Source organism: Candoia aspera, chromosome 2 (assembly GCF_035149785.1).
Source record: "Candoia aspera isolate rCanAsp1 chromosome 2, rCanAsp1.hap2, whole genome shotgun sequence".
NCBI classification, from domain to species: domain Eukaryota; kingdom Metazoa; phylum Chordata; class Lepidosauria; order Squamata; family Boidae; genus Candoia; species Candoia aspera.
The window spans coordinates 70,076,266-70,101,089 of NC_086154.1; the positions used below are offsets into that span (position 1 = coordinate 70,076,266).

At 38.9% G+C, this 24,824-nt stretch overlaps 1 protein-coding gene across 1 annotated transcript in view; it reads left to right on the plus strand.

Moving 5' to 3' along the window:
- LOC134489465 (LON peptidase N-terminal domain and RING finger protein 1-like) overlaps positions 1-24,506 on the plus strand; it is a 36,427-nt gene extending 11,921 nt beyond the window's left edge. The window contains 11 exon segments of the mRNA XM_063292157.1: positions 1,791-1,922; positions 3,441-3,572; positions 4,962-5,088; positions 6,130-6,259; positions 10,372-10,486; positions 11,351-11,472; positions 12,380-12,538; positions 15,560-15,722; positions 17,325-17,471; positions 22,413-23,949; positions 24,381-24,506. Coding sequence (XP_063148227.1) covers positions 1,791-1,922; positions 3,441-3,572; positions 4,962-5,088; positions 6,130-6,259; positions 10,372-10,486; positions 11,351-11,472; positions 12,380-12,538; positions 15,560-15,722; positions 17,325-17,471; positions 22,413-22,577 — 1,392 coding nt within the window. The 3' untranslated portion in view covers positions 22,578-23,949; positions 24,381-24,506.
- The last annotated feature ends 318 nt before the right edge of the window (positions 24,507-24,824 follow it).

Below are 24,824 nucleotides of genomic sequence, written 5' to 3' on the forward strand. Positions count from 1 at the left end.
GATTCTTACCTGAAGTAAGACAATCTGACTGAGCTCAGAGGGAGACTGAATATCAGGCATCTCTTTGGTTCCAGATCTTTTTGTTGATGGTAGATAAGATTTACTTTTAGCTATATAATGCTTTATAGCTATATTATATTAGCTTATATTATATTAGCCATATCATGCTTGCTTTTAGATATATAGTGATGTTACGTCTCCTTTTTGAAAAAAAGTTTTAATTGACTATGAGTTTGGGGCAATTGGCTGTGCAATTGTTGATAACAGTTGATGCACCTTGGTAACTGTCATGAGCACTGATGGTGAGCAGGAGGGGGCCTCTATCCAGGGGGGAAAATGCCTGCGTAGTAGTGAGGAGTTGAGCAGCCATTCAAAGAGACACAGATCAGACCCGCCTTGACTTCTGGGGTTTATCTGTCTGGGTTTTCCCACGCTTCTTCAGTTTCGTAGGATTTTCTGTCTAATGTAGCAGTAATAAAACACTAGAGACCTATTCCTCGTCTCAGCGTGGTTCCTGGCTGTTAGGACAGTAACTGAGTACTTCAAATGTCAATTTGATTGTTACGAACGGTCATGGAAGATTTACCAGAGGTACTTTTGTGTCAGGAGAATGAACCTTAGGAAGTGTTTTTCTAGCAATGATGTCCTTTCTTGGAACTGTCCCCTGCAAGCAAACTTAGTTGACACTGATGCTGTCATTTAGGCATGGCTACAGCATTTTTATTCTCCAAGGATTTTAAGTGGCTTACACTCTTGCTGTTCTGCTGAAACCACTGCTCAACAGACTTTTTTCGGGGCAGGTGCTGTCTGCTCTTTTTCTCTATTTTATTTCTAGTACTGTGACTAATTTTTAATTGCTTGTTTAGTTTAAATAGTTTGACATGGGCATTTTAGATTTTCTTTCAGATTTTTTTTTCACCCATCATAAATTTGTTATACATTTTTTATAAATACATGTGGAAACTGAAATATCATTGTTATTTCATTTGTATCCTTCCTCTCCTTTACCAAAGGTAGCGTATATGTTTTATTTCCCTTCCATTTTATTTTCTAATCCACCTAATAACCTGGGTTAGGCTGAGCGATGAAGACTAGCCCAAAACATTCAATGAACTTTTTAAGTTGGGGGAGATTTGAAGCTGGGTCTCCCCAGTTCTATTCCGATATTATACCTAACTGGCATGCTGAGTATCTGGACGTATAATCCAAAATAAAGGTGTGAAGTGAAACTCTCTGTCTCTCTTTTTCTCTTGTGTGTGTGTGTTATACACATGCATATAGACACACACATTGGACATTACATATCCTTGGTGTAGACAGTTCTGAGCTAGATGGATGAAGAGTCTATACTTCTGATAAATATCCTTTTTTTTGCACCGGGAAGTGCATTAACTCCATTCTCAGCATAAATCTAGGATCGCTGGTCGGAAAGAGAGGCTTTGACTTCTCTCTCACAGGTATTTTGACTGAGATCATGGTGTGTTCCTGCTCTTAGTTTTCTTGCTTCCCAGGGATTATGGAAGTTGGTGGGAGGAATGATCCTGTTCCTAACTGCCATTTCACTGTTGCCCAGTGGACAGATGTCGAGGTAGGCTATAGGGAAAATGGCTGGCGGACTCGGTGATTCTGCAGGTGATGGGAGGACTGAAGCAGCCTGCCTGTTGTCCATAGCGGTCTACGCTGAGGACTAAACCCGCAGCCTTTGGCATTATGCAGAGCAGTCTGCAGCAGCTGCAGAATCACATGGCAGTTCAGGAAAGCCACTAAAATGTGTTTCTTGCTCTTTGCAGGCCTTTTTTAGAAAAGGGAAAGTGCTCTTGGAAGTAGGGAAACAATCTGAAGCCCTGCTGCAGTTCCAACATTGCCTTACGCTGAATTCCAGTTTCCGTGCTGCCCAGTTTGAGGTGGAAAAGGATGGCTGAGCACCTCCAGATTAAACGTGGGAAGTTTGGTGGGTTCACAAAGGAGGATCCAGTGGTTTCGTCTCTGAAATTTCCGTAAAAGAAGATGAGATTCTTGTGCTGTAGATCATGGAGCTTCTGAAGTTGCATCTTCTCATACTGTTGCAATTGGGCATCACTCCGTTTCTATTTAGAAGAGTATTTGAATGTTGTGCTTGAGAATTTATTGATTTCATTTCTTTCCTGCCTTTATTATTTGTATAAATAACTCAAGGCTGCGAACATCGTTAAGGATGTTAGTGTTTTAATAGTCACAGAGTGTACTGTTGCTGTGTTATTTGTTTTCAGAAAGATGGTATGGAAATACTTCAAGTAAAATGCCTCAGTCTGGAAACATGGGCCCCATTTTTATGATTAAAGAGATAGAAGATATTGTTTGGACAGCCACAAAATAAAGATCTCTGTTTAGATTAAATTGCCATGTTGATGAATGTATTCCAGAGATTGTAAAAATATCCATGATGGTATTTTGCCATAGTATGACAATAATACAGCTATGCCTTGTGAGAGGTGGCTCATCTTTTGATGCCTGTGTGATATAAATAATAATTTCAAAGCTATGCAGAAATTAAGATTTGAATGGCAAAATATGATTTGATGTGTCTGTGGCTGCACACAGTTTGCCTGTCACTTTTGTGTGATGGTGGGAAAAGGTACATTTGGTTTACAACTTTCCTGACAGGTGTTAATGCATGTTCATGTGTGCCTGAATCACATTTTGGCCTTAGCATATGGGTCTCTGCTCAGCCCTAATAAATATATTGTTAGGCAGGTTGCTACTGAACTGTTAAGAGTTGTGGGAAAAATTATTTCCCTATATAGTGCAGTGTTTCTCAATCTCCGGCAGGGACATGGTGGCGCTGCGGGTTAAACCTCTGAGCTGCTGAGCTTGCCGATCGGAAGGTCAGTGGTTCGAATCCGCGTGACGGGGTGAGCTCCCGTTGCTAGTCCCAGCTCCTGCCAACCTAGCAGTTCGAAAACATGCAAATGTGAGTAGATTAATAGGTACCGCTTCGGCGGGCAGGTAACAGCGTTCCGTGTAGTCATGCCGGCCACATGACCACGGAAGTGTCTACAGACAAACGCCGGCTCTTCGGCTTTGAAACAGAGATGAGTACCGCCCCCTAGAGTCGGACACGACTGGACTTCATGTCAAGGGAAACCTTTACCTTTACCCTTCTCAATCTCAACAACTTTAAGCATGCTGGCTGGGGAATTCTGGGAGTTGAAGTCCACACATTTTAATGTTCCTGAGATTGAGGAATACTGATCTGGTAAAAAGGAAAAGAGTTTTTAAAATCACACTGACTTGAATTCTTGTCTTCATGCATAGCATGAAGAAAGTGAAGCCTTTATCTATCTGACTAGCTTCATGTTTAACCAACTGAGAGACATGAGCCTTGCAGACTGCTCAGAAGCCAGATTCTACTGTTAAGTTTTTCTTTCAAAACGAACTAATGTAAAATCTTGCTGTTGCAGATTCTCACAAATGATGCCTCCCCTATTCCCAGTACTGTTGTGGAGTTGAAGAGCAATGCTAGTCAGAACTTGGAAGCTTCTAATTCAGAACAGTTTGCTTTTCTTGGGACTTTTGAAGGAGAACCCCTACAGGTAAGCCATATGGGATGGTGCCTTACCAGTTCCAAATTTAGAGATGGTGTAAAAAATATGTATATAATGGAACATTGCTGAAGGGTTTTCACAGGGACCCTTCCATGTGTCCAACCATGTCAGGACTGTTCACTCACTTCTAGTTTTCTCACTTGTAGAAGTTCTTGCACATTCATCTGCACACAAAAGGAACTACTTACAAACATTTGTTGGGATTGGGGAAGCCTGTCATATCTTTCACAGAGCTGTACTGACTCTCTTACTTTTAAACAATATCTGCTTTTAATCTTTAATAATAATAAAGAAAACAATACAAGAGTTAAAATGTAAACATTAAGTAGCATAATGCATGGCTTCATACAGAGCAAAGATAAATCAGGAAATAACTAAAGTGTAGGAAAAACAATAGCAAAGGAAGAACTAATAGTTTAAAAAATTAAGTTAATGGAGATTAGAACAATCAAATATACAACAGCATCAGGTCTTAAATAACAAATCTTGATCACAAAAAGTCATATTGATCAGAGTTCTTACAGAGCTGGTAAAAAAGTAAACTTATATGTAGAAAGTGTAAGCACATCCTTTAGCCAGGATTTTAAGTTGGGTTCATTAGAGTCTTTCCACTAGAGTACAACAATCTTTTTAGCTGCTGCCCTTAAACAGTAAATCCAATTCAAATAAAAAAAAATCTTCAATTTTTGATCAGTTCCAGATTTTCAGGCTATAATTCAACATCACATTCATTGTGCCCTTACTATCTGAGTGCACAATTTACAACCCCATGAATTTTAAACCGAAGTGGTTATAAGGTAGAGAAAGCCCAAAACCTATGAGTCTAAATTATAAATTATTTAAAGCTTTAACCCAACGGTTTGATAAAACACATACTGCGACTCCTTGATGCAAGTTACCCTTACCTAGTTTTGTACAATTTTTAAGTTGTGAATAAAACTGAATTTTGTTTAGGAACTCCAACAAGTTCTTCCAGTGATAGTGATAGTTTAGGAAGTTGAGCTAGTACATCAGGCTGAAATTGTACAATCAACAGATGTTTCAGTTGTACATTCTTTATGAGTTCATTGACCTTGATATTTTATGTTTGTGTACAATACGTGGATCAGTACCATCTGACAATTTCCAGTATAAGAAATTTGATTCAAGTTTTATACAACTCCCTTCTTTAGGTGTGATCGCACTTCATTGGAGATGGTAAGTAGAAAATGGTATCCAGAGGAGGTGTCATATTGTATAGCTGTATCAAGAAATAATATGTGTGCATGTGTAAAATACAGATTGGGAGTATGCTGTGTTGTCTTTTCTTTTGTTTTCCTATCTATAGTTGTGATCTTTGGTCTGGTGTTTAGCATCTTACTTTCCTTTGTTAAATAGGATATGAAGAAACAAAAAGAAATTTGGCTGGAAGAAGCTATGTCTCATCACAGCCAGGCAGCACTTCCCATGTCGCAACGGATGAGGAAGAAGTACAGCTCAGACTTTTCTGCAAATAAAGAAGAAGGTGATAGTATCAATAAATGTTTACAAGTCCATGTTTTTTTCATAAGTTTCTTGTCTCTGCCTAGGAGAAATAATCAATGCCCTTATTACGATAAATCATTTGGCCCAATGCTTGAAAAATCTTGCTCCATCATTTGATCACTGTCTCTCTGCCACCCACCCCCAGTAGTACCACCTGAAGCAGATTCTTTGATCATGCTCCTATAACCATTGATGTTTGTAGAATCACGACTGCTCTCAAGGCTGAATTTTGTAACAAGAAGCCCCAAGGGATCACGCCTGTGGTATATCAAAAGGGACCTGATTAGATTGTATGGCTTTAATGCTAAACAAATGATAGGGTAGAGAAGGGCAGCCCAGTTTAATGTTAAAATTATGTCAGATACATCACACTCTGTCCAGCATGATTTACAGAAGAGTCCTGCTGGGTCAAACCAAGTACATACTGGATCTTTCTTATGGGTTGGGGGCCCAAGCTGGAGGTGAATATAATAGTACCATCTGAATCTGCAGCAGGTGGTGTCCAGAGTAGGGCTTAATGAACCAGGATATGTTTGCTCCATTTCTATTGTTGCTAGAGAATAGAACAATATTTTATTCTACAGTTATTTCCCATTTTAATTTACAGTCTGACTGGAAATTTTGTGGATTGGACTTGGAGACAGGAGAGGGTATAAAAGATGAAGGCAATGGCTGAAAGACTCTGCTTCTCTTTGTTTCACCACTGAAAAGGATTACAGGCTTAAACTAACATCTCTGTGCTGTAGGAGTAAAGCCCAAAACAGATGTAAGTGGCTAATGTTGATGTAAAATCAATTGCCACTTGGCATAACACCATAGTAGTCCCTTGGTCTTAATCCTATTTAAGGAGGACCCCACAAAACAGCAGAGTTCCTTCTTGCAGGTATGTGACTTGGTCTACCCAGGTCTTTACCTCCCACAAAGCAAAGGCGATAAAAATAACGGAAGTGGGAGTCAGGGAGAAGATGGTCAGTGTGTGATGTTCATAATCTGTCTTTTGCTCTTTCCTTTTATGAACCAGATTTGGAGGAGGATGCATCACCAGATACATCAGGAACTAGATCACCAGATACAAAATCTACTGAGGGCTATTGTCCAAACATCATGGGCTTCCTGACTACATCAGACTTGGAATGTTCTCTTTGTATACGGTTAGTTAATTAACAGTGTGGTAATAAGAGCTGCTGGGTAAAGGTTTTTGAACTTAGCTTGCTGTATAAATTAAGCATAAGGCATCTCCTTATCATTCTAGCCATTAGAGTTTTGCAAAAGCCTCAGGGATAAACTTTCTCCCTGTTTGTTAAGAGAGTAAAGAAAATGTTTTGAAATATATTGTAAGTACTAATATGTTTGAAATATATTAGTACTTTAAACAGAATGGATGTATTTAAAATACCATTCAAAGCTGTATTTTTATGTAAATAGAAATACCTTATAACCAAATTCTATATATTCTTACATGTACATAAGATCCACTGTATTTTGTAGGACTGCTTGCTAATTGCGTGCAAGAATGCATGCTCACTTTTCACCAGTCAGAAATGAGACACTCTCCATGTGCCACATGAAGTGGTACACTCCTGCATGGTATGATATCAGAGGGTCTTTTTTGACAGTTAAAAAAATATTCAACTTACGGTTACATAGCGAAGTTTTATTAGAAGTACAGCTTAGCATTAGAATTTAAAATAATAATTTTAGCAAACTAAAGAGTTATACATGTGGCTATTTAGGCATGCTTTACATAAGACTAGCCCTACCATGAAGTTTAGTGATCTCGTATCATGAATGATGGATAGAAAAGAAGGCAAAATGAGCTTGCCTGCAAAACCCTCCACTGATGTGGTTTCTGCCATCAAAATCCTCTCCCCAGTGGAGGTTTGGGTCACAACATGCAGTTACTATTTTAAGTACTCCAAAATGCCATATCAGACTTTTTTTTTTTTAATTTGGGGAAACTAGCCTCAGCAGGTGGTGGCACCAGGCCAAACTTGTTTGGGCTCAAGGTCTAAGCACGGTTGTGCCTGGGTGGTATTTGAGCAGGAAACCACTGGTGAATACCAGGACTGTAGGGTAGTGTAACAAATAATAGCAGCAGCAGCAACATCCAGAAGACTGCAATGGCAAATCACATCCATATTGATGACAGGAAAACTAATTTCTTCCACATAATTCCCAGGAGCAAAGTTCAGCTTGAAGGCACCTTTAATATTTAAACTTACTATATGCGATGTATATAGTAAGGATCCCCAGTAAAATAACAAAACCAGCTCTGGGAAGCCTAACTGTGCTTGAAGCAGTCCAGTAAAAGTTGCCTGCCACAGTTTCCACACCAGCTTCTGTGTGCATCTTCGCTGATCTGTGTAGCTGATTCCTAGGTTGCTCAGCATCTTAAAGCGTGAAGTTTTCCTGGCTGGCTTTCAAGCGCTGTGCACAGCAACAGATGTCTGCTGTTTTTATCTCAGTAAAGTGCAGTGGCTAATGTGACACCGTATATTGTGAGTTTCAGTTTGGGAATTCTAAGCAATAAAAAGATTGATTTAGTGCTGGCTGTGCCCTCTTTGCAAGTCAACATTTTTTAATCTGCTACGGCCACTGCTCAGAGATACAAGCTACTAGCAGAACCAAATGCTATGTTTCCCAGAATACCCCCATAGAATGAGACCTATAGAAGCAAAAACAGTTGCTCCATATTAAGAAAAAAAGCCTACCAAACCAATAGTGGGTATAGGTCTGAAATACAAAGGGGAGAGTGGAAGATACTAAGCTAACATGCAGGCCTCTGTGCCTGAACATTTACTGATGGAAAGACTATGTACAATAATTGAAACTGGATTAAAATGTCTTGACAGTATTCAACATAATAAAGGGATGGGAGGGTATGACTGAAGAATCAGTCCAAGCAGAACTTACCTGCGGATATTGTTGACCACTGAGACTGTTAATCCAGTTCAGTGTGCCAGTGTAATACTTTTTGCAGAATGGTCCTTCTTGTGTAACGATCTGAAAACTTGCTTCATTTGAAGATGGATATTCCAAAGAAAGTAAGAAAGGAGGGCTCTTTGGCAGTTAACCTTAATAGACTCCCATGCCTTTTGCAGAATATATTTTTATGTGGAAAATAGAAACACTGGCTGTATCATACAGTGGTCCGGTGTGATGGAATTGAAGTGGTGCAATTTGGGTACTAGTGTTAACAAAAATGGAGAAATTGTAGAACAATATTCTTCCTACATAATTCTGTTTCACGGTGTTAGTGTTCTAGTGTTCTAATGTTAGCACTGGAAATTGCAATCATGTGACCACGGCTCACTGCAGTGTCATAATCATCAGCCAGCTGGCCGTGACAGCCACAATTTCACGGACCAGTTGTAAGTCCACCTTGTTCAGCGCCACTGTAACTTTGAACAGTCATTGAATGAGTGGTCGTAACCCAAGGACTACCTGTAATTGTCAGGTGTCTTGGGAGTCTTAGTGTTAGACTCTTGGCAGCTGATTCAGTTAAAAGTAATTCTTCAAGCAAGATTCTCAAAGTCTTTAACAGGATTTATTGAAAGAAAAGATTTAGGATTGCAAGAATTTCAGCACTTAATGCTTTTCACTTTAGAACCAATTTATCTTTCACTACATTACGGTGGAGACTTTTTCAGTTTCTTTGTAACTTCTCTCTTGTGGACCAGGAAGAAGGCATTTATTTCAAATTAAGATAGGAGCTTGCCAGTGGCTGTTTACAAAACTGTCCTTATGAGCCTGTGAACTGACCATTACATTTTCCATCATACATTCCCCAGGAAAGCAGCATATTTCTCTTGATAGACAGTCTGGCTAACAGATTGCTGCTCTGGTTTATCTTAGTAGAGAACCTTTGGTTACCACCACCTTTTGCTTCATTTTCTTTAGGGCAGGGGCACAGTCTATAGCCTCTTCTTCCTTGCTTCCTAAGGCAGCTTTTCATCCGGGGGTCCAGAAACATTATGAATGGAGAGACCTTAGCGTCTGTTCCAGAGCTCCAGGAAATAGTTGCTTCTTCACAGGCTTTAGCTTTTGTGTCATATTCCTTGATCTCTCCATCCCCTCTGCCTGGTTTCCTGTCTTCTGGGGGGTTCTTAGTACCATCAATGTGCTGCAAGTGCTTTCTGTATCTGTTTAAAGAATTCTTCAACTTCTCCAGTAAGCTGGAGGATGGATGTTTTTATCTCTGATCTCTTCATCTTTTTTTCCTTCAGGAAGCAATCAGCCTGCATTGGCAAGTATATGTGTCATGTTCAGGGAGGGACAACAAGTCTTGAGAGCAGTCTCCTCCAACTCGATGTTCTTCTGATGAACAAGCAAACAAAAAATATAAGTGTCTCTGCCTTAACCTTCTCCAGCAAACTCTGGAGTTTGCTCTCCTTGTTTGTCCTCTCAGTGAGCTCATGTTCTGGGAGCTGGCCTCCTGATACGTCTCCCTGAGGCTGCCTCTACTAGGTCAGCAGGGAGCAAAGCTCCAGTCACCCCCAGTGGGCAATCAGCAGCACTCAGCAGCAACAGCAGCAGTCAACCGTCTCTCCCTCTCCTTGACTCAGCCTCTTTCTTCTGCCTCATCTCTCTTCAGTTGAACTCTCCTGTCAGACTCCTGGTTGTTCTCCCTGTTTGCTCATTTATGTTAGTGCTCATACAGGTTACTACTCTATGTTCAGAATCACCATCTTTATCCTTGTCTTTTTCATGTTCTAATCTTTCTCATTCTTGTCCTTGTAAAAAACCATACCAAGATCCTCCATCCTTGTCTGAGAACTTAGTATTTTGTAATTTGTACTAAGAAAAATGAGTGTTTTATGCAGAGTGCGCCCTGGAGAAGAGAAGGATGCCTGTGACCCCAAGTATCCTTTTTTTGCAGCACGTGGAGGACTATGATTGCTGAAAAACTGAAGGCACAATCTTCTACCATTGTATTGTATTGCTGTCCTATTGGGTATCAACTTTCCCACTCTGTTTTGTATTGTCTGCAAATGTAATAAGCATTCCCTCTTTCCAAATCATTAATGAAACTGTTAGAGAGTCCTGGGCCCAGAGCCAAACTCTGTGGCATCCCACTCAATATCTTACTTCAGTTTGAGGCAGAACTATTGATAAGCATTCTCTGAATGCTATTTCCAAGCCAGCTATGGACCGCCTAATAGACAGACCATCCATCCCATACTTAAGTAGCTTGCTAGTGAGTATGTTGTGGGCTATTTTAAGGTAAACTGTGTCCAATGAGAGATGGTCTCTTTCTCTGCAGTATGTTCTATGAGCCTGTGACCACACCATGTGGCCACACTTTCTGCAAGGAGTGTATGGAGCGTTGCCTGGACCATCGACCCAACTGCCCTCTTTGCAAGCAAAGCCTACGAGAGGTAAGAGGAAAAGACAGACACAGTTTTCGGTTATTTGCCTTCAACTGCTGGATGCTTTTGCTTATGTAATCAAGAAAACGATGATGGTAAACCAGCTCTGTAGTCTGAGGGATACTAAATTGGGCAAAGGCGTTGCAGATTTTGGATTTGCAAGTTGACAGGAATGTTCTTTAGCCTTGACTTTCACTATTGACTGGGAATTTTTTTTGTAATATAAGTGGCCTTGATTAAGATAGGGTTTCTGTGTTTCTGATGTGTATGAAAGCACATCTCTTGGCAGGTACAAATATTACAACAGTAATAGCTTCAGCAGCCAGAATGATTTTGTATAAGTCATAAGAGTTAGCCATAGTAGTCAAGACCATCTTATAAAAAATGTCAGGCTCCTCACCAAGTGCTAAATCAAATGGATTTACTAATTATTGCCAGCCATGATTTTTGCGTTAGGCATTAGGTAGTGAACATTAAATATTGAAAAGTGCTAAGGGTGGGATGAATGAAATGGAAACCTTCTGTTTCCATTCCACAGGAAAATATTAACAAATGCTTTGTGTGGGTCACCTGAGCCACAGTTTTATTCTTTGAAAAGATACATTGCTGAAAGAGGATTTCAATTCTGTGCAATTTGGAACTGGGTTTTGGAAAAAACTGCAGCATATGAACTTGATCCTTCTATGCTCTTGAAAACTGGCCAGGCCCAGAAGATGGACTCTGGGAGTGGAGTGTCTTCTGCTGAGTGCTTTTGACTTTCCATTCTGCAAAACTTGTAATTTGTGAGACTAAAATACACAAACTGTATGTGTAAATATGCATAACATATAAATATTTAAGGTGATATAATTATAAATGTTTGATTCCTTCCAGTACCTGAGAGCTGGAAAATACAATACTACCATTCTGCTTGAAGAGTTGATGACAGCAGTCTTCCCTTCACAACTGGCAGAAAGGAAACTGGTTCACCAAGCTGAAACGGTAGAACTTTCAAAGTAAATATGAACCTTTTGGCTGCATGTTGTTTCATGTGTAAAATCTCGGAGACAGGAAAGTTATTTTACAATAATTGGAAAGTGTATTTTTTACAGTACTATCCAGTTCTTCTTGAAAGTAAGCTTGTTATAGTCAGGAAGATTGCTTCTGGGCCTGTGTTAGCAAGATAGTCTGGGTTCCCTAACTTCAGTTCCCTTTATTGCTGTTCATTCCTTAAATAATTAATGATCTTCCCTAGCACTTTAAGCATTTTCCAGCGTTTAAAAACACCTGTGTGTGTTTGTCTCTCTCTGTATGTATACGTGCATACACCTGCACAAGGCAAGCTTTAGATAACCCACAAGCTTTCCATAGTGACCAAATGTTATCTGTTTATCCCTTGGCCACCCTTGCTCCATAATGTGTGCCTTACATCATCATGTCTTCAAGCATTTTTCTCTCTCTGTCTTCCTTAATCTGACATCAGGGCTCTGATGGCATTGCAGCCACCAACCACTCTCCCTATGTCCCATTCCAGAAGTACTTGTAGTGTTGAATAAACCTATTCAGAGAAATGCAGTTCTCCTTCTATCACTGTAGGGTCCAAGTGTTGATGAATGTCCATAGCAAAGCTGGGTAGGACAGATGGACTAGATAGTGGGTTTATAGAACATGACTTTTGGCAGTTCTTTAGAATTCATGGAGGAAAGGAGGGGGTATAAATCGAATAAATAAATATCTGGTTCTTTGGTAAGTTCAATAGTCCACATGGACATTTATCTTTTTGAGCAATCATGGAGGCTTCACCTATGTATCCTTGTATGCATGCCCGTGGTATATTCTACTATAAAATCCTCCTGTTGATTTTTCCAGCTCCTACACACAGTCCATTTGTTGATCATGCTCTTTTTCTCCTTTCTTTTACAGCCTAAACAAGAATATCCCCATCTTTGTGTGCACCATGTCATTTCCAGGTATTGTGTGTCCCCTTCATGTGTTTGAACCTCGCTATCGACTCATGATGCGAAGATGTCAGGAGACCGGCACAAAGATGTTTGGCATGTGCATGTATGAAAATGGGAAAAGGTAATTGGCATGGAAGACCAAGGCTGTGACTTCTTTGAACTTCAGGTTACAGCGGAGGTTGAATCCCACAAGTTTGGGTTGGTTGGGTCAGTGTAATGATTGCCTATTCCAATAAAAGGAGTCTCATCAGTAATTACTAGAGAAAACTAATTTATTGAACCTAGTTGGAATATACTGAAATGAATAAATTTAACTTTTGTTTTCTGGAATTACATATATGGGTTCTACTTGGTATTGGGAGGCAGAATGTTATCCTCTGATTGTAACTGAATGTTCTGTTCCTCCTCCTCCTCTCCTACGAAACTTAGATTTTAGAGAAGTGGAAAAGAAAACTCCACTGAGCTTCATAAAGATCAAGTTGCAAATCAGCTTTCTTTCATAGGTGCCTATGATTAGGAGGACCATAATCAGAATCTAAATAAGCAAATAGATGAATGGATATTGATCTGTTCTTTACTGAAGTCTTCCTCATACGTTAGTCTGCACTTAGGGCTTATGTGTGGCAGATAGAGTAGGGATGATCACCTGGTCTTCCCCCTGATTTTGTTCACTATGCCAGCTCTGTCGCAGTGTTCTGTGTATTCGCATTGTAAATGGAGGGAATGTCTGCATCTGGTTGAAAGTGTGATTATTTGGGACCACGCAGGAGTCCCAGACATAAGTTAAGAGTGTGTTCTTTATATATGTTTGCTGGCTACATGGTAAATGTAAAATCTAAAAGATAGAAGGAAGTTTTTCTTGTGGGTCAAATGCAACACAAATGATAGGGAATCTCTACTAGAAAGATATCCCAGTATTTGATAATGACTGAATTTATATATCAGGGCAGCTTTGTTAGTCTTGAGTAACTGAGTTATCCATTTTGGGTGACATACAGCTGCATGAAAGCTACCCACCAAACCATCTTTTCTTTCTTACTCAGCACCACATAGTTTACACCTTTGCAAAGAAGTTCAAAAGTTTGCTGAAGTCACTTGACTACCATTTTAATTTTGCTTTAACTTACAGAATAAGGGGAAAAGAAAAAAATAGAAAAAAATATTATACATATAGAAAACAGCTAATGACTGTAAATACAGGATGGCACTGCCTTCCCATCATAACAGAGTAACCATTTTTGCTATGCCCTATTCTTGATGGAGCCATAAGTCTTCATATACAGGCAGTCCTCGACTTAACAGTGGCAACTGGGACCGGAATTTCCATCGCTAAGCAATGTGGTCGAAAACTGCAACCTCATTGCTTAGCGATGGCAATCCCTGCAGTCCTGGTTGCCATTGTTAACTGAATCCCATGGTTGTTAGGTGAGGCAACTTCCTGCCAGCTTCCCACAACCAAAGTCAGTGGGGAAGCCGGCAGGAAGTTGCAAATCCCAGGCTAGCAGGCAGGTAAGTGGCTGCTGCCAGGTGGGGAAAGGAGCGAGGGGGTGTGGGGGGGGAGGGTTGGGGAGGGTGTGCAAGGTGTGTGTGAGAGGTGCAGGTTGGCAATGGTGAGAGTGAGAATGTGGGGGTGCAGCGCAGGTCGGGGTGGGTATGTGGGGATGCACAAGTGGCCAGTGCAGCACGAGTGCAGAGGGGCTGGGTGAGCGTGTGCAGGCAGGGGAGACTTACCCCAGTGTCTTGTGACCTTCCCTGCCAGCTTCCCCAATGACTTTCTGGAACTCTGAGGACTGATTGTAACACTATTCGTTCAGCGCTGTCATAATTTAGAACAGTTGCTGACCAAATGGTCGTAGGTCGAGGACTGCCTGTAATGAAATACTCACATTTTTGTACATAATTCAGAATCATATGCACATCTTTACAACCTGTTACTCTTCCCAGGAGCATATTAACAAATGTAAGAATATTAAACCAGAATGGGATGATTGTGGGACTGCCAATATCTTATGCAGATAATTTTATATTTCTAGTATAACAAAGTTGACAGCTATCCCTTTTAAAACTTTCTTTAAGATGTCCAGTAAACATTAAAAATATTTTGTTGAATTCATCTTGTCGTATGATCACAAAAAGAATACTTAATATTCTTTAAGAGTCTTAACCACTGGTTTTTCTAACTTTCTAATTCCAAAATTCTTGCAAGGAATATCCACTTAACCAGAATCCACTGTAACTACCAGAATGCATTTTGGTGCTGATAGTAACTCAGGATTTTAGATGCTATTAATATGTCTGGACTAAATGGTTAAGTCAAAAGATATTTTTATTGAATATACTGCCATTCATCAGTTTTAGATAAACAAAACTCCTTTTTTAATAACTCAAATGATTTGAAAATGGGATTGGTAATTAGCTGATCTAATTTACCACTACCTGCAGCTTCAGGATCTTATGTCCTTTCCCCCACAAGTCTTGGGTCCAACCACCATGACCTTTCTAGAAATTGCCAGACATTTGTCATTTTTAATACGATGTAACAAACACTTAATAACTACATGTCATAATACTGAATACAGGTAATCCTCACTTAATGACCCCAATTGTGATCGGAATTTTGGTTGCTAAGTGAAGTGGTCATTAAGTGAATCTGACTTGATTTTACGACCTTTTTTGTGGTGGTTGTTAAGTGAATCACCACAGTCATTAAGCAAACCTTGAGGTCATTAAGCAAATCATGTGGTTTCCCATTGATTTTGCTTACTGGAAGGTCAAAAATGGCAATCACGTGACTGCAGGATGCTGCGACACTCATAAATGTTGCAAAGCGCCCAAATTGTGATTACGTGACCAGTCGTAAGTCGGTTTTTCCAGCACCATTGTAAGTCCAAACTGTCACTAAACGAATAGTCTTTAAATGAGGACTACCTGTAGCTTCAGTGACTTACATGTCATTTTAAATTAATTAAATTTAGATTTTATTCTTTTTGAGTTTGGGTCCCCATACCCCAAGCCATTCAACTCAAAGCATTTGCGTAGTAGTACTCCACAGGTTACATAATGCACCAGAACTTGAAAAGATGGACTGTAAACATGAATGTTCCCTCTGTCCTATATCAATAGGCTTGTCTCTTCTTTTCAGCTTTGCTGACTATGGCTGCATGCTGGAGATTCAGAAAATAGCATTTTTTCCTGATGGACGATCCCTAGTGGACACCATAGGCAAGAGGAGGTTTAGAGTTTTGAGACGAGGGCACAGAGATGGCTACAACACGGCAGATGTTGAATATTTGGAAGACGAGAAGGTGAAGAGGTCCTTCTGCAAGTTATCCCCTAAAGACTCTGGCTGAAACTGTGTTAACATAAACAGTACCCCAGAAAGAATGACCTGTACAGGGTGTCACTTGATAATGGTACAGGTGTTAATGATTTATTGAGTTTATTTTTCACTTTTCCACCAAAAGATGGCATTCAAGGTGGTAGCAAGTAAACAGATATTAAAATGAACAGATTTAACACAGCTGAGCTACAAAATAATTACAGTGTCCTATATTTAAATTTATACTGCCGCCTGACTTTCAGATTGCAACTCTGTATGGCTAACACATGATTAAACCAGTAAAACAAAAAGTAACCAACACTAATAAAAAATAACAGAAAAAGTAATACTGCTGAGTCCAACCACAATCATATTCATAACCATTGAGAAACAGGCTGATCCATGATCCTGGGCCAATGCCTGAGAACAGAACAGGGTTTTTAAGGTTTTGCAGAAAGCTGCAGAGTCACAGCCATCTGAATATCAGGGGATAAGCTGTTCCATAGGGCAGGTGGTATGACAGAAGGCTCACCTCCTGGGTCCTGCCGCATGGCACTGTTTCAAGGAGGGGACTTGATGCATGCCTACCCTGTTGGATCTTGTAGGACAGTAGTAACAGCTGGAGATAGGTGAATAACTTGGCCCTCTGCCATTTTTTTCATTGAAAGTTTGGTGCAGTAGATACATAAAACAAGTAGAAAAACCTGTCATATTTCAGCTGATTTATCAGCCTGCCCTTTCAAAAGATCCCTCACTGTCAGAAGGAAAAGCAGTCTCTGTTCTAAGATCATGCAGCAGAGCCAGAAGAATCACTCCACCCCACCCAAATATAGCATTAATTCTTTGCTTCATTGGTTAAAATAGTCACTTGCCAAGTTGGCACTTTCTTTGATTAATGTACTAAGGGATAGCTTCCATCCACCTTGCTTCTTGAATGAGACTGTCCTTGTGGCAGCTGATATCTCAGATGAGTCCATGACTGCCTTAAGAAGAATCTCTTTCCATTAAAGAAACTCTGGTAACTGAAAGCCATAAATGCATCTTCCCCTCTCTGTCCCCCAACTCCTCCTCCTCCTCTGAATGGCCTGTGCACTAGCCCGTCTGCCCCACAACTTCCCAGTGCCTTCCGTCCCATCCCTCTGCTCAGGTATCACTACTACCAATTAACTGGCCTCCCCACCTGTTCTTTACTGCAATGGTCTCAGTAGTAGGGAACAAGGTCCCAGCACCTTTCTTTCCCATTATGTATACTAAGGCTGAGGAGTTTCCTTGGAGACAGCATTTCCCCCTCTTACCTCCCACCCCACCCCAATTCTGCCCATTTCATCCTGTGTATGGAGCAAAACACCCAAGCACATGTGTCAGTTCTGGCACAGACCACTCAAAACCAGGTCTTTCAAGCTTGCAACATTTCACATATCCCTACTATAGAGCAACCTCATTGTGTATTAACAGTTTGAGTTTTACTTAGTTGTGATCTCTTCTCTCTCTCACTCTCTTCTGATCTCAAGTGTTGTTCAAACTCTTTCACCTTTACTTGCAATTTGCTCCACTCTGCTTGTTTCCAACTTCTGACCTTGCCATGTAGATGGAAGGAGAAGAACAGGCTGAGCTCCAGAATTTGCATGATTATACCTATCAGCTAACCCAGAGATTTTATGAACATGGGGACAGAACTTTCAGACAACTTGTGATGCACCATGGACCACTTCCTGAAAAAGAGGAAGACATACAGGTATTGAGATTTGTTCTCTCCAGGAATATAAAATAGTCTGTAGGGCTGGGATAAAAAAAAGGGAGATGAAACTTTCATATACTTGTAACAATAAAAATACTCAGATTCCATTCTAATTTGGAGGAGAAAATAATAATAATAAAAAAATCTCAGTCTTTAGAGGGCTGCAATGATATGCAAGTTGTCCTCTGTGGCAATGAGTCTATTCTGATAGCCTATTGTGGTAAATTAGGTGCTCACAGACTTACATAGTTAAGCCATGCTAACCATTTATTAATTACATGCCATCAAGTAGGTGCTGACTCTTAGTAGTAGACAGACTATTCATTAGATACATAAAAAGTGTACATTCATTAGAGCCATAAGTACATATTTGATGGTTTTCCGTGGCTCATATACACTTTTTATGTATCTAGTAGTCTACCTATCATCTGTCTAATAATACTGTTAATGAAAAAATAGTGAGCTCATGCAGTACACTGTGCTGATCTGTATAAAATGCACTACTGTTCTTGAAAGAATAGATATTATTGTTTCTCATTTCTAGCAGGGTTTGGGTTAGCTCTTCGAATGACCACAAATGATGATCCAGGCAACCATCGATTCCTGGGCTGACATGGTGGACATACTGGGATGCAGTGCTGCTGCGTACCTTAAAAACTAAACAAACAAAAAATTACAGGCAGATGGATTGGAATTTTTGGAGTCTTCTTTAGGAGGGTATTTATGTTGTACATTCTTTAAACCCTACCCTCCAATTGTGTTTGGCTGTGGCCTTTAAAAAATCTGTATATGGAGGTATAAAATGGAAAAGAAGAATGCACTGTAAGTATTGTACTGTCTCCTACTAAGGAAGACAAAAGCTGCAGCTTTTTAAAAAAAACAGTGCTATTACCAACCACTTGAATAATAAAATGATTTTTTTAAAAAATAAAAGAAATAAAACAAATGCATTTAGTGAGATGTGCAAACCTTGATCCAATGGAATTTATGTATCACTGTCAAACTCCAGAAAGAGAATTGACCCAGAATTTTCAAGAGTTCAGCTTTCATTTAGATACCAAAATTATACATAGATATATTCAAATATTCCAAGCCTTCCTGGTTTTTCAGTTCCTTTAGTTCACAAGTCCCCAACTGTTAGTTTAGATTTTGCAAAATTATTGTGTGGACTGTCACAAACTGCTTCTTTGAGGTTTTCGCTATTGCAAAAAACAATGTGATTGCAGCATTTTAATGAAATGCAAATTGGTGAGGCTAAAATGTACACATTCTGCTTTGAAGCTAAACCTTTTTGCCTCAAAAAAATATCCATTTCATATGAAAGGTATTTCATCAAATAATAAATCTAAAAGTGATTTTCCTTCCTGGATGCCTATTTTTTAAAAAAATGTAGGGGTTTTTATAAATTAATCTGTAAAGACCAGGCTGTCAGTGAGCAATGGCTGATCTTGGGTTCACTCTGCAAGTTTTTTAAAAAAAAGCTCATCACAACAGGTAAATAAATGCTATGCAGCCATTCATAACCTGTCTTTCATTTGTCCTCTCTAGAATCTAAATGCTGCATTTCTTAATAGATTTCATAGAGCCTATCTTTAATTATTTCCTAGGAACCAAATTGCCTTGAATTTTAGATTTCAAGTTCATGTATATAGATCTTCCTTCTGTACAATATAAGTTGAATGAATTAAAACAACAATTCCCTGGAGTTAAACTCGACTTCTGATGATTATATGGACACACAGAATCCATGAAGTTTTTTTGGCAGTAATGGAAGTCATTTTCTATTACCTTCTAGGATATGTTGTTGATTTACCAGGCTTGCCTATAGCCCTGAGATTCCTGGTAATATCTCATCCAAATACTATTTAGGTTCAACCTTACTTAATTTTTTTCCCCAAGATCAGCCAAAGGCAGATAAGAACTGCCAGCAGCTTTTATAAAATAGGTAAATTACCAGTTTAAAATATTGCATCTTGTAAATTCATACAGTGTTTTTAAAATGAATTTTTAGCTATTTGACAGGGTAATGCCCTCTAAATGCAGTCCATAGTATCAGGTTACTATAAGGATCAAGCTATTCATGATTTAGTCTATAGCAGTGTTTCTCAACCATGGCAACTTTAAGATGTGTGGATTGAAGTTGAAGTCCACACATCTTAAAGTTGCAAAGGTTGAGAAACACGGGTCTATAGAGTTTAGTTTCAGAGATGCTGCCTTCCCACGTAAAGAATATTAGAGCTATTGCATACCCGTTCATGTGTTTTATTCTTTCTACTGTACAACCAAGCAGTTAGGTGACCCTAAGATAATTTTGTACCTGAAAATCTTAGTTGTTCTCCAGGAGTGTAGTAATAAGTAAAGTTCAGTGGCAAGCTAAATTACCCTATTAGTTCCACTTTTCTGTCTGAATAAATTAATTATAGGAATTATGAACTTCAATTGCCAGAACCTGCAAACCTTTCTCCTCAAGTAATAAGAAAGCAAAAATTACAGCTTTAAAAGAAATATCATTTTGAGCTCCCTTAAAATAGGAACTTTGGGCTGTGTTTTAAAGAGAGGAGAGGACATCCTACGTTGTACAATTTAGCCATGGTGACTGTTCTAAATATTTCAGTATTAAGTTACTATTACATTAGCAATATTAATTTAGGATAGTAGTAGGTTATATTAATATTACACTATATCATTTATTAGTTGCATGAATAATTTAAGAAATTACCATTGCTATAAAATTCCTAGAATGGTATGCACCTAAGAATATTGCATTAATAACCCATAAAAAGAAATGAGACGCACAAAATGGATAGCCGTAAAATTGGCAAAACCTATAGAGCTATAATGTTAAATTAAAGCAACTTATAAGATGGGGCAAAATGCCTGAGCAATTGGAAAAATATTTTCAGCTTGGCTTAAAAAGGATAACAGAATTAACCTCAGCCATGTTTATTTGGTATCTCACACTGAAGTGCTATGAAGAAGACTTCTCACTAGTCATCACCCAACTAACCTTGCAATGTCTGGGAGGGGTCCTTTGATGAAGATGGCAGCACTTAGCTGATCTTGAAAAAAGCTTAGCAGTGTTGGTCCTGGCTTGTCCTTGGGGATGAACATACTCGCTCCAAGGGGCAGGATCAGAGCAAAGTTAAACTACAAGGTAGCAGATTCAGACTAGATATTAGGAGGAACTTCTTGATTGCCATATGAAGGTTTGAGTTCTCCTTCATTAGAAGTCTTTAGAGAGACAGACTGGATGATCATCTGTCAGATCTGCTCTATACTGAGAAGTAGTTTAGACTAGATTACCTCTCCTTCAAACTGGGGGATTCTGTAAAATTCCAGGGCTGTAACTGGACTGAGAGCTGAACATTCCAGAAGAAGGCAATGGCAAGTCACATACCTATTGCGGCCAAGAAATAAGTTTTACTCAAGTATTTACAGGTTTAGAAAAAAATATGTGAAAAACTGAATCAAGTCTTATCTACTCTTAACTTCCTAATCACTTGCAATTTAGCTTCCTAAAAATGAGCCTTCTAAAGCATCTATGGCATCCCCAACACTTGATTATTTCATTTCATTATTCCTTAACTAAGTTTGTTTTACTGATTTCCAAGGCCTCTCAGTCTTTAAAATAAGACATAAAATCAAAATCAAAATTAAACCAGTTATTTAAAAAACAAAACCATAATTAGGCTGAACAATTAAAAGCTATTTTAGAAGGTTTGCTTTTAGGACCTTTTTAAAAAACAAGGACAAGTGGTAGATATATCTTTATTTTGTGCAGCTCACAGTAGTATAGATAATGCTCCCTCCTGTTTTCCCCACAAAAGCCCTGTGGGGTATTTTGGGCTGAGAGAGAGTATGACTGGCCCAGAGTTACCCAGCTGGCTTCCATGCCTAAGGGAGGACTAGAATTTACGGTCTTCTGGTTTTAGTCCAGCACCTTAACCTTTTCACCAAACCACTCCAGCAAGCCTGTTCATGTCTTGTGTCATGAATTGAAATGCATCCAGTTTTACTTTATAACAGAAGTTATCAAGCAGCCCTATACTAATTCTGGTGGCATCAAGGTGCCTTAAATGTGAGGGGTTTGATCAGCTTAAAAAAATCCAGTAAAAGTATCACAGTAAGCCTCAGAATCCTGTAATCAAGCTTTGGGAGAAGGTACAGAGGGTCTCCTACATCCGGAACAACGTAGCAGGTTGTGATCTTGCTGATGCAATATGCGCAGGCAAAGAGAGCTTTTTCAGCTGCGTATATCACCAGTTGGATCCAATAGCTCTTGGGGGCAGATCATCCTACAGATCCAATGGCCTTAAATGAGATCTTGATTTTAAGTAGATGGTGATCTGTCCATGATAATAAGGAAAAATGAGGCACTCCTACGCATGACACTGATCAGAACGAAGGATCAAAGACAGAATTAACCCATTTTCTGGGTTAACAAAACACATTAAACCACAAACTAAGCAAACAAACTAGATTTGCTTAACAGTTCGTAAAAAAACAAACAAACCAAGCTTAGCATGTGAATTCAGACACTGGATTTTTAACTAACTTGATTAAGCATCGTTTATGAATGCATCTGATATAAATGCACCAGTACATGGTTGTTTTGGCACTTAGTTTACATTGCACTATTAAATATATGCTGTCATACAAAATCTATCAGTGTAACATTTGGGGCATTGTTCTGCTCCTACTCCTTAGTCTTCCTTGTAGGAGTTTTAAAAAGTAGTTTCTATTATATTAAAAAGATTTGGTTCCATGCTCAGTTCATAGTGACAAGAATCAAGTGTTCAGCTGATGAGGACATTTTCCTGTCACACTGTTCAGTGACAAATCGTGATATTGCCAAGATTGTTCTAGTAGAACCAACCCTAATTTATTTCTTATGCACAATTACTGTAGTTGATGTATTTTCTGATATCTTCTCACTAGGCATCACCAGATGGACCAGTTTGGTGTTGGTGGCTTATATCTGTGTTACCCCTTGACTTGACCCACAAGTTGACCATTTTTTCTGACACCTCCCTGAAGGCACGTCTCACCGAACTAAAGCATATTCTGAACATCATTCTGGAAAGTCGTGACTACAGCTGCTAATGCTCAGACTTACCACAAGGAAGTTTTAGATAATGTAGAAGAGAGAAGAGTGGATATATGCGGAATTACCCACCATTTCTCTCTTTGGGTTTGGGGTATAGCGGTGCCAATCTAGTGTCCTCCAGAGGTCCTGGGACTAAAATTCCTGGAATTTCCAGCCAGCAGGATAACTGGGGAATTCTGCAAGTTGTAATCCCAGCACATCAGATGGGTGCCAAGTTGGGGTGGTCAAAGCCTTAACCTCTTTATTTCCGTCTTTATTGTGATTATTTTGTTACTGTAGAACTGACTTCAGCTGTAGTCCTTGAACCAGGGCCCTGAAGCTGGTGTGCAGTTGTAGCACTGTTTGCACTTTTGTAAAGCATGCTGGCTGGGAAGCCAAAAGTTCTCAATCAAAGCATACAGAAATCACCAAAAATGGGAAAGGCTGCTCTGTTGTTCAGAAAAATGGATAGCGACAAGGCAACTTTAGTTCTTAGGAGAACCAGCTACAAAAAATGTGCCATGAGACTCCTGATTTTTTATTTTCATTTTTCCAATACCAAACAATACCAATAAAGTACAACTATTCTTTTTCTTTTCCTTAGCAATTAATATTGATCAATTGGAAAGGTGTTGGGGTATTGGGCTATCGGTTGTCTAGTCTGTATTATTTCAGATTTTGAGCACCACTTTGAGATAATATTGGACTCAAGTATCTCAGAAATTTATGTATTTGTGGCTTCTAGGGATGGGAAGTATACTGTATAGATTTGTTTTTAAAAATTGTAAAGTTGGGAGGGAGAAATGGAAACAATACAATTTCTCCCATTAAGTTCTTTTGCTTGCCTTAAACTATCTTGGTGGTGTTCTTTTGTTTTGTGTATTACAATGGAAGAGGAATTCAACTGCTAAATCAGAGGCATTTTGTCCATATGCTTTTTCCAATTTTGCATTTGTTTCTATATTTATTTGGAACCCTTGGGATAGATTTTAAATGTTGAATAGAATTTAGGCTTAGATTGTACCAACCTTTATATCTGACCCTTATCTTAAATCCTTATTCAGGGGAAAGGGATAATAAAATGGCATCTGATATTTATAGGACGTAATTGAGATTTAACAGCCTTTTGGGCTATTTTACCATGCTGCTACCAGCTGCTTATTTCTCTGCTTACTTCCAAATGTCATCTTTATAACCCACTTGTTTTGAGCCTATTCTTTTGTACTGTGTGCCTCATCAGAGAGAGTAATAAGTTTCTGTAACTGAAAGATATAAAATGGTTAAAAGGGGTAGAGCAAAATTGCATGATTGAAATTTGTACTTATTTATTCATGTGTTATGAAATAAACAAAATTACCAGTTGGAATTAAATACCCAAGGATTTGCCTGGTATGAAACATCTGTACCTGAGAATGTATCTATGCAAGATTGCATTATTATTATTGTGCAGTCTGTTACCATTCAAATCGTAAAGCTGCTTGGACAATATGTGTGTCCCTGGAATGCTGGATAAAAAACATTCCAGCTTCACCAGTAAATGAGAAAGATTTAGGGAAAGATTTGCTTCTCCTTGCTTCATGCACTATTGAGATGGGATTTAGGGGAAAAAAACCCCACCTTACTGATTATACATAGATTTTCCTTTGGTGTTGACAGAGAGCCAAGGTGACTTCTGCAAAATTTATTTTTAAATCTTAAAAATTAATAAGATTTAGTAATTGGTGTTACTTGAGTTGCATAGCCAGACAAGCAAATCTTGGTTGTTTTCCTTGTTCCACAGACTTCCTGGCTATCCCTGATTTTAAGTTATGAATTTTGAGAAGTTAAAAATCTTTGAGATTTTGTGCTCTTAGCTATGTGATCTGGCTGATTGAATGTTTTATTTTTGCTTGTACAAAATACTTTTTTCCTTGTCAAACTAATAAACTTTTATCATTTGAGCAAACCATTTGTGTGTAGTTGATTCTCAGAAAGATGCACATCTATAGCTGCAAATCCACAAATCCATATGAATTGCTTCAAGGCATTGCCTTAGAAGAACAGTATGCCTCTTTATTTATTATTTAGTGGTATTTTAGTTATGACACACAACAACATAGAAATTGCCCTCTGTAATGTTCTTACATGGGAAGACAGCCCACAAATATAAAAAGATATTGAGTGAAGGGCTACAATAGTAAATTAAATATGAAAGCAGAATCATATTCTTGGGATTTACTTATAATGCTTGCTTTTGGCAATGAAATTTCTTTCCACTAGATGTC